The sequence below is a fragment of the Anguilla anguilla genome, chromosome 13, assembly GCF_013347855.1.
Source record: "Anguilla anguilla isolate fAngAng1 chromosome 13, fAngAng1.pri, whole genome shotgun sequence".
In the NCBI taxonomy this organism is placed as follows: Eukaryota; Metazoa; Chordata; class Actinopteri; order Anguilliformes; family Anguillidae; genus Anguilla; species Anguilla anguilla.
The window spans coordinates 27609225-27625963 of NC_049213.1; the positions used below are offsets into that span (position 1 = coordinate 27609225).

The window sequence follows — 16739 nt, forward strand, 5'->3', positions numbered from 1 at the left end:
CGTAAAAAAGGAAGTCTTGGTCATCAGCATTAATTTCCATCAAGAAATCCATATCGCTAATATTTCTGGAATTTTAATGCAGTTACAATTTATAGCTGATCAAATGCAGTTACCTAAATTGCTGTTGGGAAAAGACAGTTTAACTGTCTATTTTTAATTACGAGATAATTTAATGTTGAAGCACTGGCGGTAGTGCTGGTCATTCGCACAGACCTTGGAATTCTAGTTCTGATGACAAATATCTGGGACGTTTCCCTGAAAAAAACAGGGCGGGTTGTAATATATAATGTAGAATTTAATGTTTGGTGAATTACAGTGACGTGATGTAACCTTAAAACCTTTTGAAAGTTTGTCTGGCTTTATGTATACAATATTCATTATCCAATGCGGTACACTAAATTGCACTCCTGTCCTGTGAGTCGAATGTGTACTTCCTGTGTCAGTCCCTCCAACAGAACACATGGTAAAATGACAGCTACGGGAAACGATGTGAACAACCAGCATTTTATTGCATTTTAGAATGCTTAAGTCAGTTATCAAGACCGACTGTACAACATAATTGTCTGCATAAAACAGACATGGAATGATGATGGCATTACAAACTGATGAAAGTGATGAGTATATCTTTTATTGTTATGCCTCAAGAAAGAAAAAAAAACGAAAAAAAAAAAAACACCTGGTCGAAGAAACACTGAAGCACCGCGACACCTCCATGACTGTACCTTTGCCAAAAGCTGGAATTCAGAAGGTGATTAGGGAATATTATACTGTATGAGTAAAGAAGTCTGTGATGGATAATGTGTCTGTTGCAAATGAACAACGTCCAAGTGTCTTTTTGGGAATCTGATACCACCTACTGTGATCACATAAAAGCGTAAGAAAAGATTATTTTACTCAGTTTCATTTATATAATAATGGTGTATCAGGAAAAGAAATTGTGTCTTTTATTCACATGACCTTTGACCTGTGTGCTCAACTTAAGATCACTACCTGCTGTGCTTGGTTTTATCTACCATTAGAAAAGGAAGAACTCAAAAGGCCTGGCCTTTAAAAAAATATTTTTTCTCAACTTAAAAGCCGTGATGCTCTCTCCTAACAGTGATACTGACTGATAATGTGAAACATCTCAGATGATATGGTTTCCTTTGAAAAAACAAATAATTCTTTACATCTTGGCACTGCATATATATTTTTTTCTTTTTTTTTCTATTTGTTTTATATAAAATATCATTAGACTGATACACCCCAATATTATTACTGACAACTTGACTCTGCTATTCCCGTCTGTGACCCTGGAATTAGTCATGCGAGATATTTCCTTCACATACAGGAAATACACCTGTCTGCTCTTCCCAAAGTCATAATCTTTTACATACAGCCACAGAAGGCAGTGGTTGGACCGTCAAAAGGAGGGAAGTATCAAAACAGCTTAACACAAAGAGGGAAAAAAATCTGTACAAAATGTTTAGGTCAATGATAACAGAGAAAAAGTCTGTTTTCTATTTTACAGTTTAAAATCCAAAATCAGGGATATTCCCTCCCTTTCCCCCACCCTGCCCCGCCCACCCCTCGCACAGATGTCTGCATGTATGACTTTTAAAGCAAAGATTACTAAGTAAAATACATTTGCAGCACAGTTTGCTATTCCAATACATACAGCAGTTTTTCCATAGCTATTTTAATAGTAAATACAAAGCAGTTGCAATAAAGCAAACATAATAACACAGATGTACTTTATCATTGAAAGGAACAGAAAGGAATCCAACATAGAGAAGCCACAAGGTTATACTGACATGTATGTACTACCCAAAAGCCCACCCGGTAGAAGCCAGTGGATATCTGAAAATAGATGGACATACAGTAGAAAATGAGATTCAACAAAGCTGGGTGATTTCTTCATGAAAAAGGCCTGAGGTTTGGATTGGTTTTGCTAAAAAGGATGAGACCCTCGAGATAAACAAGCTCTAATTTTGTATTTTTTATTTTTCATCATTTTAAAATATTTTTTTTTTTGCTACAATTTTTAGACTAAACATGCAAGACATACAACTAAGTGCAACTGAGTGAAATGTTTTTTTTATTTTTTTTTTATTTAATCATTCCCTATAGGTTTGAACTGAGGTATGCGTACTAACAGTTTTCTCATGCTGTTATCTTTAGTAATGTCAAGCTACACATGCTGAGAATGTTCTAATCTACCAGCTTTTTCCCCTTTTAAATACCAAGCTAACCAGCGAAAGGCTGGGGTTTGGATGAACGGGAGTCATTCTCACGATCCCAGCCCGAATGCCACAGCTCCATCCCACAGCTGCCTGGATATTAAATACATTTTTTTCCTAAACCACAGATTGCCCTTTTTTTATTAATAATAAATGCATGGTAAATTAGAAGAAAAAAACTGCCATAAAGTACCTTGTACCCAGCTTATTAGTTGACAGGAGTGTTTTTTTAATATAAAAAGTAATAAGTTGACAGAAACTAAACACAATGGATAAAGTGTTGCCAAGGTTACCGAAGAACAACTGAATCCTGTTGGAAACTTAAAAAAAAAAAAAAGTGGCATACAATCTTTAGGTTACAAATTCAAAACAAGAAGCATAAAACATTGAATCATCATGTGGTCCAGTTGCAGTATAGAATTGCTCACATTGTTCTCTGTAAAACTCTGCTTCAAACTAGCAATTAATAATCGTGAAGATAAACGTCATCAGCAATTTCTATCCATAACTTTTGCTATACGGTTTATTTCACGATGGAATGCTCCCTTTTCTCATTGGCCCAAAGACACCGTTCCCTAATTTGGTCATATATTTTTCCCAATCCCACACCCTCCCCTTTACCCCTCTAGTTTTGGTCACTGCAGAGACATGCAGATACTCAAAATGTGACACCTTTGGCTTTAATGTTGACGACAGTCTTTTTGAGGAGCTTTAATTTCTAATTATTCTTTTCCTATAAGCTAGATATAATTCAGAGTTCTCCACCTTAAAATTCTTTCACATCAAATGGGAGATAGAATGATATTTTTGGCCTTGTCTGCTAAAGCACGGAACAGAGAACATTGTTTACTTTTGTAGTTTATCTTTGGTAGTCACAGAACAAGATATATCTGACACACTGACAACAGAAACATCTGAGACCTCAACAACTAAAATAAAAGTAAAACAAAACAAACAAAAAGGTCAATAAATAAAAAAGAGTGGTTGGTTGCAGTCATAAAATTGAGTCCTGCGTGATCTTTTCAGCTGTGTACTTTCACACCTGTTATTGACGGCGAAACTGGGCCTCGAACCCTTTCTATGCCGACCCCTCGGCGATATGCTTTCCGCAATCACGCTGTAAATTACAATCTGCGTCTGGAGGAAGGAGCAGGGTTGCGCTAAGGCTTAGATGTTTCTCAGTTTTGCTGACGCCGGCTCTTGGACATACACAGATGTGTCTCCAGAACAGAGCGGGACAGGTGTGTGGCTGCTATGAGTCTCTCAAACAGTGGAATGCTGACTAGTCGGGCCTCCAGACTAGATTTCTGTAGATGTTGGCTCCTCTGTTTTAATGGTAACATCTGAATATTTTCACGTAAATGTGTCATTTGCGTTCTTCACTGAGGAAGTTGGCATATGTTGCAAGATTAGCAATGCCACAATGAAACAGTAATGATGTCAACTTGGAGCCTTCTGTCACAGCCTTGTTCGATGTCAAGCTTAAAATCCTTTTTCCCCCACAATCATTGAAATTACTGTGTGGGGAGGAAATTATGCATATTTGATCTACAAGGACAGTCCTACCCAAAGATCACAATTAATATTGGTCTAAACTGCTTATGTTAACTGTGCACCTGACATTTAATGATGGTTCTGAAATGTGAATGCAATGGTTCGGTGATTTGGTTGCAGCTAACATGCACTGCTGTGACAAGTGAATGTTTCATTTTTTTCATTGTTTTTAACATTTTTCAAAATTTTCTATTCCCTGCATGATTTCTCTGTCATTCATTCCCATTTTAAATAAAACTTCATAGATGTGTAGCATAGAGCCTTCATTATGAGTAGTGCATTACTGCTGGACTTCATGAGTTTGGTGGGTAGGCTACATGTTTGGCGATGAGTAAAGGTGACAGGGACAGGTGAGATGGCATTCTGAAACACATCGAATAAATGACAGAAAAATAATACTTGGTGTTTGACATTCTGCTTCATGTACAAAAAAAAAGTAAATCAAACATTCATCAGGTGCTGGCCACATAGCGTTCTTGGTCAGCTGAAGTTTTTCTTTAGTTTTAAGAAAAAAGAAATGCAACAAAACAGCAACAAAGACACATATACCTTATATTCACCACCCCCACCCCCACCCCCCGCCCCTTCCACAAACACAAACCACCCTTTCCCAAACTTTCAGGAAGCAAACCAAAGCAGGCTGAAGGCAGTGATAATGAACTGAATCCACACACTGTGTACATCAGATGTCCCGTCGGAGTCTCTGAGATTGCGTCTGTGCCCTGCAGTCCGTGCTCAGTGAGTGTGGCTCAGTGGGAGAGAGGGAGCGCCACGCCCGCAGTCCTCGTGCGCTGCTTCCTGCGTGCCCGCCCACCTCCAGGGACATCACGCCCACCACCTCAACCAGTCCCAAGTACCAAACAGGTCCATCCAACACGTGTCGAGTAAAAATGATCCTTTTTTTCTCTTTTTTTTTTCTCTTAAACAAAAAGTAGAAATAACTCAAAAATACTCCCAAATGGGATATAGTTTACTTTTTTCCTCATGTTTTGTATTTAATGGCACTAAAAGTCAATTGAAACATTTTATAGCTGTCAACAGAAGACTGCGATCCCAGCCTTTATTTATTTATGAATCAATTTTATCTGTGGAAAGACGGCACAGATGATCTGAGTTAGTTCTGTCTCTTGGGGGTGGGGGACGGGTGGGGGTGGGGGGACCTCGGACAAGCCTATTGCATGTCATCATTCCCTTGGTCATCCTCGTAATCTCGGTTGTGGTCAAAATCTGGGCTGTGGTTGGCTGTCGTCACGAGAGAAAGTGGACCTTCATGGTCCTCAGGGTCCAGTGGTTCCTCTTTAACGTTGATATGATGCCTACAAACACATAATGGAAATAAAAATGGGGGGGGGAGGGGGACAGTGTTAGGTCAGTATTTTAAGATTATTTTTCTTGCATTCTCTTGTTAAATAGCAAAAACTTATCTGATCTAAAAAGTCAGAAAAAAACTTAAAAGCGCACAAAAACAAATAATGGCCATTTATGAAGCAAAAGAAGGGCCTCCCTGGCATTCATGATCGTTTCAGGCTCTTTGAGGTATTTGAATGCTGCTGAAAACCTGCAGGCTTTATTTTCATAGCGGCAGACAACAGGGGTATTCACTTAAAATTGATAAATGAGTAAGATTAACAACGTGAGACAACAGGAACGGGGGGAATGGACTCTGCGGAGCGCGCGGGCCCGCCTGTCAGGCTCCCGGTGGCGGGCGGATCAGCGCTCGCTGTGTGTTCTCCCTCCCGCTCGTTAACATGCAGAACCTGCGAGCGGGGCCTCCAGAGGACGACCCCAAGCGAGGTTCTATCATTAATCAACTTCAAGCAAACACAGCGACCAGACACCGTGATACACGCTTTAAACTCCAAATTAATGCATATTTTCGCAAAGTGTCAATAAGGGAAGAAAAGGCCTGGCAGGAAGCGCGCGCGGAGAGGAGAAAAGGCTGCCGAACACAACACCGTGATAAGAAACAGAGCCCTTATGAGAATAATAACGCTGTCAGTTGTAAACAAGGCAAAACATGAACCCAGCCTGCAGCCTGGGCAAAGGAGCCTCTAAAGAGATGAGATCTGCCAAATTTCTCATTATAGAAACACCACAGGAATAAGGCACATGGGAAAGAGGCCTGACTGTGGGAGAGAAATACGAAAAGAAAAAAAAAAACCTTTTTTTTATTTTTTATTTTTTATAAACGGCTGCAGGAGAATTCCTGTTGTTGATCAGAAGTACCAACATAATAACAGTCGTGTGCATGCTTTTATTAGCAATGGTTGATGAGGAATAATTATATATATTTTTAAAGTTACTGAAAAAAGATTTTATGGTTTTGATTTTATTGCCGTGGTCTATGAGTGAATTTCAAATTTTTTTATCCCTTCGAATAATTATTTACGTATGAATGTTTAACACAGTGCGGAGGGGGAAAAAATGATGATTGAGAATAACCTCTATTTCTGCTGAAAGACACGGTGATAATTAGATGGCACATTTTTAGTTTGGGAAAAAAGAGATGGCCCTTCTATTGGTTTTAGATCAAAGTAATTCCACAAGTTGCATTGCCTCGGGTCTCCATCCCTTGCTGGAGGGCAGACATGAAATTGTTATTATTATGCTATTGAACTTGCATGCTGGTTTTGCATTCATACTGCTTGTAATTAGCTCTGGGTACCTGAAATGGCACAGTTTTCTTTCATTCTGGCAGACAGTTGTTGACTGAAAACACTGCATTTCTGTGTGCTGCACCACAAGCTGAAGGACTTGGTTTGCCTGCAACGTTAGCTCTACTGAAGCGTTTCTCTCTCTCTCTCCATTTCACTGGTCGGAGAAGAAAGCGGGTTTTAATCAAGGTGAGCTCTGTTTGAAGCCGTTCTGCTTCAGTGGTCCCACACACTGTGAAGTGCTGGGCTTTGTGGCTACCCTTTAAAGGAGGGCAGGACCAAAGTGCCATGTCCTTAAGTAGCAATTATGAAATTTCTCTAGACAGAACATTGTTTCAATGCACCATAGAGGTGTAGTCTCTTCCAAGCTATTAACATGGCACAGTTAAAAATCTTTTAAATGTTATGTGAGGGTATGGCACCACTAGTGTTCTGTTACGTATATTTGGGTCTTGATCCTATTAGTTACAAATTTTAAAAAATGGTGGCTGACTTCTACTTTAAAGACCTGCCACAGAAATATCTATGTAACACCCAACTGGCACACAAATATGTTTTTGTGGTTTCTTTTTACCAGCTGGGAATGTGCATCTATTAGAACCTCAGTAAATAACATGTGGAAAATCACCTTGCGTTTTATTTTTGAGATGAGAATCCGGGCCCATGAACCGGCACCCCTCCTTTGCGAGTTAGTGAATCAGCCGAGAGAGGGAGACGGGCCGCCTTAGGCCAGCACACCCATCCTGTCTCTCCCTTTCCTGTTCCAGAGCAATGCCCAGAGCCACGTTCTGAACGAGCCGGGATGGCACATTCCTCCACTGCTCTGCAAGCTCATTATTTCACCTTTTTTGAGCTCACTTTCCCTCTTGTTTGGATATTTTACAGAGCCATCTATAAATCTTACAGCCTCGCACGTCGGCAGTCCGTAACATCTGGAAACGATGCTGTCTGCAAGTGTATTATTTTAGGCTTCAAACAACTTAGCTGACACTCGTATACAACAAGTGTATTGTGAGATGTGGTTTACAGTCTGAACCACAGCTTTCTTACATGGAAAGCTGGGATAATTCATAGACTAATTATGCTTTTTCTTTCTTTGTTATTTTTCTCTGGACGGCAGAGTGGATTTTACATGTCTAGCAAATAATTTTTCAGTGTGCCACTATGCAACCAGGCTTGTTCAAAATGTTTAAACAAACTACAACAATTGTGGTGGAATCCAACACAGTCCAGAACCCATTTTGAACTGTAATAAAATATGGTTTATAAACTTGCTGCTCAAGCAAGAGCCGTTCTAGAACTCTGCCCTGAAACTGCCTGGCTCCGGAACCTTCCAGAAGGTGGAGTTTCCTTTAACAGAGACAACAACCACAATTTTACAGAGTCCTGACCTGTGCACCAACATTTTCACAACCTTCCTTTGAATGCCTTCTTTTTTTTTCCCTCCTTCGTTTTATGAGCCCATTTAATTCCTCTTCAAGGAGAAGCGAATAGTCGGGCAGAGACCTTGGTAACCAAAACTTTCTTTAAATAACTCCCCTCTACCCCTTTGCACAGACGTCGGAGGGGCTGACACTCACATAGCTGGCAAAGGAGAGCGTCCGGGGCTGCTGTCACTGCCGTTGCTGTTTCCATGGTCCATTGCTCCATTCATGTCCTCTCGAAATACGCTGGCCAGGGAGTTGAGAGTGGGACTTCCCATGGAAGCAGTAGTGTATAGAGGTATGTTATTTTCTGCCATCGAAGCCTGCAGAGTGTGCAGAGAGTTTACGTGAGACGAGGAAAACCCTCTCGAGCGTTTCACCTTCAAGCACAACACCGCCACCCTCAGAAAAATAACCCAAGCAGCTTGGCCATCGACGAGGGAGCAAACTGTGAGAGCGCTGTGTTTAATTTCACCACATTATGTGTCACCCCCAAAGTAAAAGAGCACAGCTGTGCTCCCGCGTGTGCTGTAGTACCTGGAAGGCAGCAGAGAGACTTGGACCATAGCCCAGACTGGTTTGTATGTTCTTCACCAGGGCAGGGCTTCTGCAGATGTGATCAAACACAATGTTACGTTGCCGTAGCAGCAGTTAATTCCATAAAATCTACAGCATAGACCCTCAACTGTGAATCGCATTCTATTATTTTATACACACACACACACACACACTTGCGCAGACATTATTTATACACAGTTACATCAGGCTGATTGAATAAGGCTGATTTTAAGACTGATGTGTGCATTTAACGTATTGAAGAACAATTTTACATAAAGTGGCTAGGAGCAGATTTCAAAGTGAGTCTAAATAGCGCTGGGCTATTTGAAATCTCATGCCATAATGGTGCAGAGATTGATGGACGCCCAAGTCTTATGACCAGATGCTATTCCAATTTCCTATAAAACACTCCAGTAAAATCAATATGTAGTAATGAAATTACATATCTGTTTTTACTATATTTTCTGTGAATATCTGACGCGTGCTTTTTACACTGCTACAAAGGCACACGCATGAATACAGCAGACATTTCATTCAGAGGTGTAAAACTACACAGGGTTATTTTATCGGGAGGGGGAGGGGGAGGGGACCCCAGGTGAGGGAACAGAGTCTTGTAAAGGCGCGTGATGTATGAATGGCGCAACACAGCGAGCGTGAGATGGCGTGACAGAGGCGGAGGAGGGGAGCGAGGGAGCAGGGGAAAGCGGAAGCGGGCGGGCGGGGGGAAGCTTACTGTACGAGCGGCTCGTCAGAGTTCTCATCGGCGCCGTATTTCCGAGGGCGGCCTCTCTGCACGTGGCGGCCGTGCTTAAACTCCTCGTCATCAACGGTCCAGTAGGACCCAAACTCACCCTCTACTCTCACAAAGCACTTATGCAGGGAAAGGTTGGTGCGAATGGCACCCTGGGCACAGGGCAAGCGAGGCAGCCAGGCGCAGATGCAGTGACATCACAAAAAAGGGGAAGGGAGGGCACGGAGGACAGAAAGACGGACACCGGGATGGGCAGACAGGAGGAGAGACAGTCACGGGGAGGGAGAGGTGGGGAGAGGAGGGGGGGGGGGGGGGGGGGGGGCAAAAATGCAAATAAGCATAAGCCAATGTGTGTTATTCTGCATCACTGGGGGCAGGGAGGCTAAAAGCATGAGATGCACACGGAAGCAAGCGGGGGCTTTTGGGGCACTGTGGCACACAGACAATGAAATGGAGCCGCTCAGTCACTTCTCATCATCCATCACCCTTCTCTGACACCGAGCAGCGCTCGAGAGGTCAAACGTGGCGCACGTACCCACTGATCTTTTGTGGCCTTCTCTTTTGGAACTCTAGTTCATCCACAGTCCACACTGCCCCTTTTACGTTTTCTACTCGCACAAAACACTTGTGAAGACTAAGATTATGCCGGACTGCATTCTGCGGCAGGTTAAAAAAGGGAAAAAGAGTTCTATCAGAAAACTGCAAAGTTCCAAACATGAACACAAAAAAAAATAAATAAAAATACATCACAATGCATCACTTGCAAAGAAGCTGCATAACTCATATCTATGTGATTATTCTAACAAACTATCAGGAAACATCCCAGCTAGCAACCTCAGGGAGAACAGGAATGTTGCATAAGCTGAGATGTTTCCCAATCACGATTGAAATATTTTTTTTATTTTTGTTTATGGTAACTAGATATTGGACTACTTTCATTTTATAAAGTCATTTTACACATGTATGATTACATTTTGTGAAATACTTTTTTGAATAGTTAATAAATAAAATATATGAATACACATTCACTGTAAATATACCCAGGACACTGCAAAATAAAATGTGAGGCTGTTTGAGAGAGATGAACCACCCTTGACTACCTGACAGAAATCAGACCTGAACAAAGCTTGGGGTAAAATAAACAGACACTGCTTTTTGGCTCTTCACTTCAGGTTATGACTACACACAAGTGAACAATAGAGGGAAAAGAAAAAAAAAAAATGGCAGAGCAGTTGGCTCATAAATTTGCTTTTCATAACCCGCTTGCACTCTGTGCTGGCTGCCATTTCTACACATGCCAAGCACTGACACTTGATTTTAAAACTGTGTGTGTGTGCGTGAGTGTGTTTGTGCACGTTCGTACATGTGCATTCTGGGCTCAGTTCTATAAGTGTGTTTGAGAGAGAGAGACACTCCATGCAGGGCAGTGTCGCAGTGGGGGAGTCGGTGTTTATGACTACAATGCGCCCCTATGGAAGGGCTGTCAGCATCCACTGGAGCAGGAAGCTAAAGAGCTAGGGGAGGACAGTGAGCTCGGGGTTGTCACAGCCACAGCTGCAGCAGACACCCCGGCGGCTCTGCCACGTCTCCCTCTCCCTCACGCCCGTGTTTGTGTGTCTGTGTGGCCCCGCGAAAAGGTGTAATCAGGGGTTTAAACCCTCAGGGGAGTCCGCCCTTCCTGGGTCTGGAGTCACCAGGAGTGCTGTGGTTTTAAAGGGTCTACAATATATCAAATGTTTCAACAACAGGAAATATTTGATATATTGTAAACCCTTTAAAACCACATCTGAGGGGAGGCTTTTGTGTATATTTACGGTAAAATGTTGTAAATAGTAAATAGTGTCATGTGATAAATTGTGTAAGAAAAAAATCCTTTCCATTTTGGTGGTACAACAGAACAGCAATATTGGCAGTATTACCTTCCATGTTGCTGCATTGCGCCTGAAATATGCGAACATCCGTGTGAACCAGTTGTAGATCTCATTTAGTGTTAGCTGCTTTTCTGGCGATTCAAGAATGGCCTGGGAAAAAAAGGATGGAAAATGTTATCTACCCTTCAAAAATGTTAATGAACAAAAAAAGATTCCAAGTCAACGTGTCTGTAATCTTGACAATAAAGCTGTGAATCCTTTGTCCACAGTGTATTTCTCCCTACTTTGTTTACAAACCCCTTTCAGTTTCTTGTTTAAATATGCAGATTTAAATACGTCTTACATTTTTTTTCCCTCCTTCGATGAAGAAAACCAAAAAAAACATTTCACAGATTACAGGCCAGTAATTATCCAGAGCCCAGATTAATTCCAGAGATCAGAGATTACTGTGGCTGGTGATAATTGACTGGCCATCTTTGAACAGGTTCATTCCTACTGTTGTGTGAAATGAATTTCATAATAATCGCATTCATTGTAATACTTAATCAAAAGCAATTGTTATATATGGCCATTTTAAAGTCCTGCTAACATTCCCCTGCTCATTTGCAGATGGTTCATCTTCCAGTGTTTGTCTAAATTGTACTTGAAATTTAACAAGGAGGAGGGAAATGTGAAAATAAGCAGTTTGTGCCTGTGCTCAATATTTATATACTGTACATCCAATTTCAGCTGATGGACTCAGTGAAGCAGATTCAAATGCTATTCTGTGCATGAAAGATTAAAAACATTACATGTTTTCAGCTGAGGATAAATGAAATGGGGGATCCTTACCTGCCTTATTAGCGAGGCATATGTAAAGGGGGGTCTTACTTCAGCATTCATGTAAAACTCTTTGTTCTGGACAATGTCTGTAGACAGGAACAGAAATACATGTTTATTTTCATTTTTTTTTAAATATCACGGTAAGAAAGTAAATGAAAAAGGTTAAGAAAAAAATGTATATATTCAGAAAAATTTGGTGGCTCAGGTTTCACATGATTCTTGGGCTTAATACATATTATACATATTGGAACTGGTGGAGATTTTAAGCAGGACCAGTGAAAAATGAGCTCTAAACACTGGGCTGCTGTTTACCTGGGGAGATGGGGATGTTGTACTTCTCTGAATAGCGCCTGCGGATTGGTCCCACGCTGTGCAGGTTGTTGGGGGTAATGACCGAGGGGCCCTGGGACAGCGGTGTGAGGGGCGTGGTGGGCGTGGTGGGGGTGTGCGGTAAGCTCTGAGGGGAGGCTTCGGGGGCTGTTTTGGAGAGGGTCACGTTGGACACTAGGTTCAGCTGCAGGGAGGAAAAAAAGAAAAGATGTTTCGTGTTTTATTACCTTCAGTAGGGCATCTCGTAAAAAAAAGCATGGCTGTCACAATTAATTTCTGGCAAAGCGACTGTACAATCGTCTGTTCGTTTTTGAGCCCCAGTCCCAGCACCTGGGAGTACGTACATGACCCTCATTTACAAACAGTGGCATGTAAAAGCCCTGCTCGGCCTGGGCTGGCCTTCCCCCCCCCCCCCGCATCATCGCAAGTTATTGATTCAGATCACGGCTCTGTGATTTATTCTCCTTTGTCTGATCCACTGGCATCCCTCAACGTTCGGACAGCCCCTCGATGCAATCTGCGGTGTTGGGTACAGTGGAGACTGGTGATGCGGAGGGAGAGGGACGCTTTAACAGGCTTGACAAATGACAGTGTGATTCACACCTACCGCTGAGCAGCCACTAATAAGCTACAGAGGAAGCAGCCAATCTGGGCTAATTACAAGATGAAATTGTATTGTAAGGACTCTAATTAGGAGATGCTTATAGAGGTGATCTAATGATTAAATGCTGTATCTGAATGACCCCATCATCAGGCTACGCTGGCGCAAGATGTCTCCGGAATATTTTTCAGAAAGAGTAATTTTTTTCAAGGGGGAGAGGCGGGATATTAGTAATAATGGCTACAAGGTAAACTAATTAAGCAGAGCGCTCCAAAGGTATACCATGGCTTAGAGCAGCTGTGGCCGCTCCAAACAGTGCCAAATCTCTAAAGAGGAGCTCCAGTCAAGTGGAAAATTCTAGCCTGACCCATGCTCCCACTATTAATTTGCAGGAAAACTAATGACACATATACATATTCCCACAAAATTGTTCTAATTGCTAATTTGCCGAAGGAGGCCAGTTTCCAAATTAAACATGACTTCAGTCGGTGAGGAAAAAAGAGAGCGAAACAGGGAGAGTGGGCAGAAGGCGTCTCATCTTTGACAATCATTTGTGGATTGAGCTAACAAATTAATGAAATGTCAAGGCTGTCAATTGCTCTGGTGGTATCAGATGTCTAATTTTTTTTGATAATGGCATGTGTGGCGGTGGAGATGGAGGGTACACAGGTGAAAGTGAGCAGACAGTGTTTAACATCGCACCCACACAGCAAAGATCCTCCACGGCCACCCAATTACCACAACCCTATTAGCAGCCATTACCGCTAAGATATTCAGCTTGATAGGCAGGTGTAGTAAAGACGTACTGAGGTAGTGCCACCTGCACATTCATTCTTAACCTGCTGTTACCTGTATTGGTTTGTAGCCATTTTGAATTTAATGCATTGTATTTCACCATGGATTATTTGTCTTGGTTTGTGGCACACAATCCCGATACTCTAATTTAAAGCTAAGGTGTTATGCATAAAGCTAATTATGCGTAACTTAGCATCTATATTATTTCTAGAATTTATTCACAATGAGGCTGGTGTCATGAATGAAATGCATAATACAGGAAGATAATTTTCTTACGATATAAACATCTCTAAACGAATCATTTCTAACACGTTTCTATGGACTGGCTTCTTTCGTTTTACATTTCATACATATTCGTAAGACATAAACAGTGAGCACCCTTAACAATGGACCAGACAGGCTCGTAATAGGCTCTCCTTTGTTTTCATCACTGTTTGGGTTCACTCCAACACAGAGACAAAATGAGACTTCAGACAGAAATTAATTAAATGGTAATTGGTGATCTAATTATACTGACTTTGACTCGCCAGACTGCTAAAGGAAAATAAACAAAAGTCAGTCCTTAATTATGAAAAGCAAAAGGTCAGATTTCTGACAAGAATGTTTAGTGACACAACTACATACACCCCCACGCTGACACACACATGCACATGAACGACCACACAAACAAGACAATACAACGATTAAATATACGGGCAATCCGTAGTCTTGCCCAAATATTCACAAATCAATATATTCAATTGGAAAGCCATTTAAATATTTACCCGCCTAAAATATTAGCATCAATTAAAATTATATTTTTTTCACAGAGTGAGATAAGTTCACTCAAGTGTCTTCATATAAATATGGGCATATGTGTGGTATTAGGCCTGTGTGCTGCTGAACATCATTTTTTTGTAATAAACAAAGACCATTTAAGCTCAGTGCGTTGCTCCACTGAAGACACAGTATTGCTCACAGCGACTAACTAGGCCTTCCTCCATCAAGCCATTCCAAGTGTGTGTGCAGAAATTCTGCGCCCGGCGAACGCGCCTCTGCTTCCCAAGATTGTATCAGTGCGATTTCTCCAATGGAGCAGCGGAGCGTCTCGGTGTGAGAGATGCCCCAATCAGAGCAGCGCAGCAGTCGCCGAACTCTGTTCCTTGGCGAGAGAATGCCGCCGCCTTTATTCGAGTGAAAAGAGCGCCAACCCCGCCGGGCGTCACGGTTAGCCGTGCGCTCTGGCGCGTCCAATCCCGGGGTCTGCCGAGAGAAAGGGGGGCGAAGAACTCAAGATGCTATCAGCTGCTGTGAAGCTACTTTTCATACACAAGTGCTCCTGCGTTGGGGGCCTTTTGCGTGAGGCTAATCCACACAATCACAGTGTGTGACAGAGGCAAGCCTCCGACAGGCAGCCTATTGTGGCTTTACATATCCCGGGTGCTTTGTGTTGACTCTTCCCCCCCGACACAGCCTGCCGATAGTTCCAGTCAGCCAGTAAATAGATGATTAGAGGTGTGTGGCAGTGGAGAAACTTGTTAGAGGAGATGACTTGTAATTTTACGCACACGTTCTCACACATACACACACAAACACACACATACATATTTAACAACACATATCAACATATAAACATGAAACTGCCACGGAAATTGAAGTGATGATTATTAAACTTCCAAATATTAAATTGCGAAACGACACGCAAAAATTAACTTTGTTCTGATGCCAGTGATTACATTCGTATCAAAATCCTGTAGATACATAACTTTTAAAGGAACAAGTGATTTTCACTCATTTGCTAATGCACAAGCTGTGCTGGGCTATATTGACTAAATGCACAAATGTAGTTTTGTACAGTTCATTTGAACATATCGATGCTGAGCAGTAAACATTGCTGTACCTTAGAGAACTGGATGGAAAGTGTGAATTGCTGGGCGCACAATACTGATTTTTGTTCCAAATCAATTGGTTGATTTTAGAAAGTATGTGCCCAGAGTAAAAAAAAAAAAACAACAACCGGATCTCTGATTTACCCCAAACAGGCAAGCTGGTGCCACCACCACAAAAATCACAAATCATGGCCGCCTTTCCAATGGCAAAACAGAATTACAACTACAAATGAAAAAATGTCACCGTGAACACCCTGTGTTAGTTTTAGCTCCCCACCACTCAACAGAGTTCCATTTCCAGCCCAGAAAAGATGCACTGATTTTTGTTTTTGAGGTTTGTACTGCTTGATAAATGGATGAGCACCTAAGTGAGCAAACAAATAAAGTGAAACAACAGCATTGCTACTCACTGGCTGCGGGGCTGGTTTGGGCTCAGTGGATTTGACATGTAGATGAGTCATCATAGCTTGCAGACGTTCTTTGTCTTTTGATAGCTGTGTAGGGGATAAACAGAAGGTTTGCATTAATAATGAACAAAACTCCCATTTCACATCCTGTGTCAATATGTGTTTGCCGTAGTTGTTTCTGCTACGTTCTTACACACAGGAACATAACAGAACCGTTTCTCCCGTATGCAAACAAAACGCAACAACATGATTTTACAATGCCCTTGTCTATATAACTTCATCAAAATGTAATTCTTCTTCTATGGCTGCCTGTCTTGTCACTTTCCATGTGGTTCCCGCTGATCTATCCCAGAATGCACCTCATTTTTGGTTAAAGAGACAGCAAGTTTAGTGGAGCACTGAGCTTTCCCTCTTTCTTTTCACAGAAAGTGCAAGTGTTTTAATTGGCTTGTACTGCAATTTTGCAAGAGATTTGCAAACCCCTGTAGCAGCCTCACCTGACCACAACACTGGTGAGATGTGTCACATTGTGATTAGTCATGGTGCATGAATGATCTGTTAAACTGACAGTTTCACTGACCCTTAATTAATACATGCTCTTGGAACAATAGCCAAGCCTAAGCAGTGCTTCCCTCCACAAAATAAGTCCCTTCGGTGTGTCTACATACATTCTCTCATCTGTTACAGGGGATATCTCTACAGAGAGTTAAAGTTTTTTGTGCTGCACAATATTTTGATTTGTTTAAAGCACACTTGATGATTGCATGGTCTACAATTGTGCTGAACCTGAAAAGTCTGATGTACCCATTAGACACGCATCGGATTTCTTTTAAGAACACCCACTGCTGTTACTGCCTTAGTACTGTATTTCAAAAAGTGTTTTAT

General features: G+C 41.7%; 1 protein-coding gene across 8 annotated transcripts in view; it reads right to left on the reverse strand.

Moving 5' to 3' along the window:
- Window positions 1–490: 490 nt before the first annotated feature.
- foxp1b (forkhead box P1b) overlaps window positions 491–16739 on the reverse strand; it is a 175958-nt gene continuing 159709 nt past the window's right edge. For 6 of the 8 annotated variants that reach the window (XM_035389422.1, XM_035389416.1, XM_035389418.1 and 3 more), the window contains 8 exons: window positions 15858–15941; window positions 12166–12367; window positions 11863–11939; window positions 11080–11181; window positions 9143–9312; window positions 8389–8458; window positions 8008–8174; window positions 491–5089 (listed from right to left, as the gene is read on the reverse strand). In XM_035389422.1, the coding sequence (XP_035245313.1) occupies window positions 4945–5089; window positions 8008–8174; window positions 8389–8458; window positions 9143–9312; window positions 11080–11181; window positions 11863–11939; window positions 12166–12367; window positions 15858–15941 (1017 nt within the window). In that variant the 3' untranslated portion in view covers window positions 491–4944. Of the gene's footprint in view, window positions 5090–8007; window positions 8175–8388; window positions 8459–9142; window positions 9313–9695; window positions 9818–11079; window positions 11182–11862; window positions 11940–12165; window positions 12368–15857; window positions 15942–16739 lie in introns of all 8 variants that reach the window. The other 2 variants (XM_035389424.1, XM_035389423.1) reach the window with 1 other exon arrangement.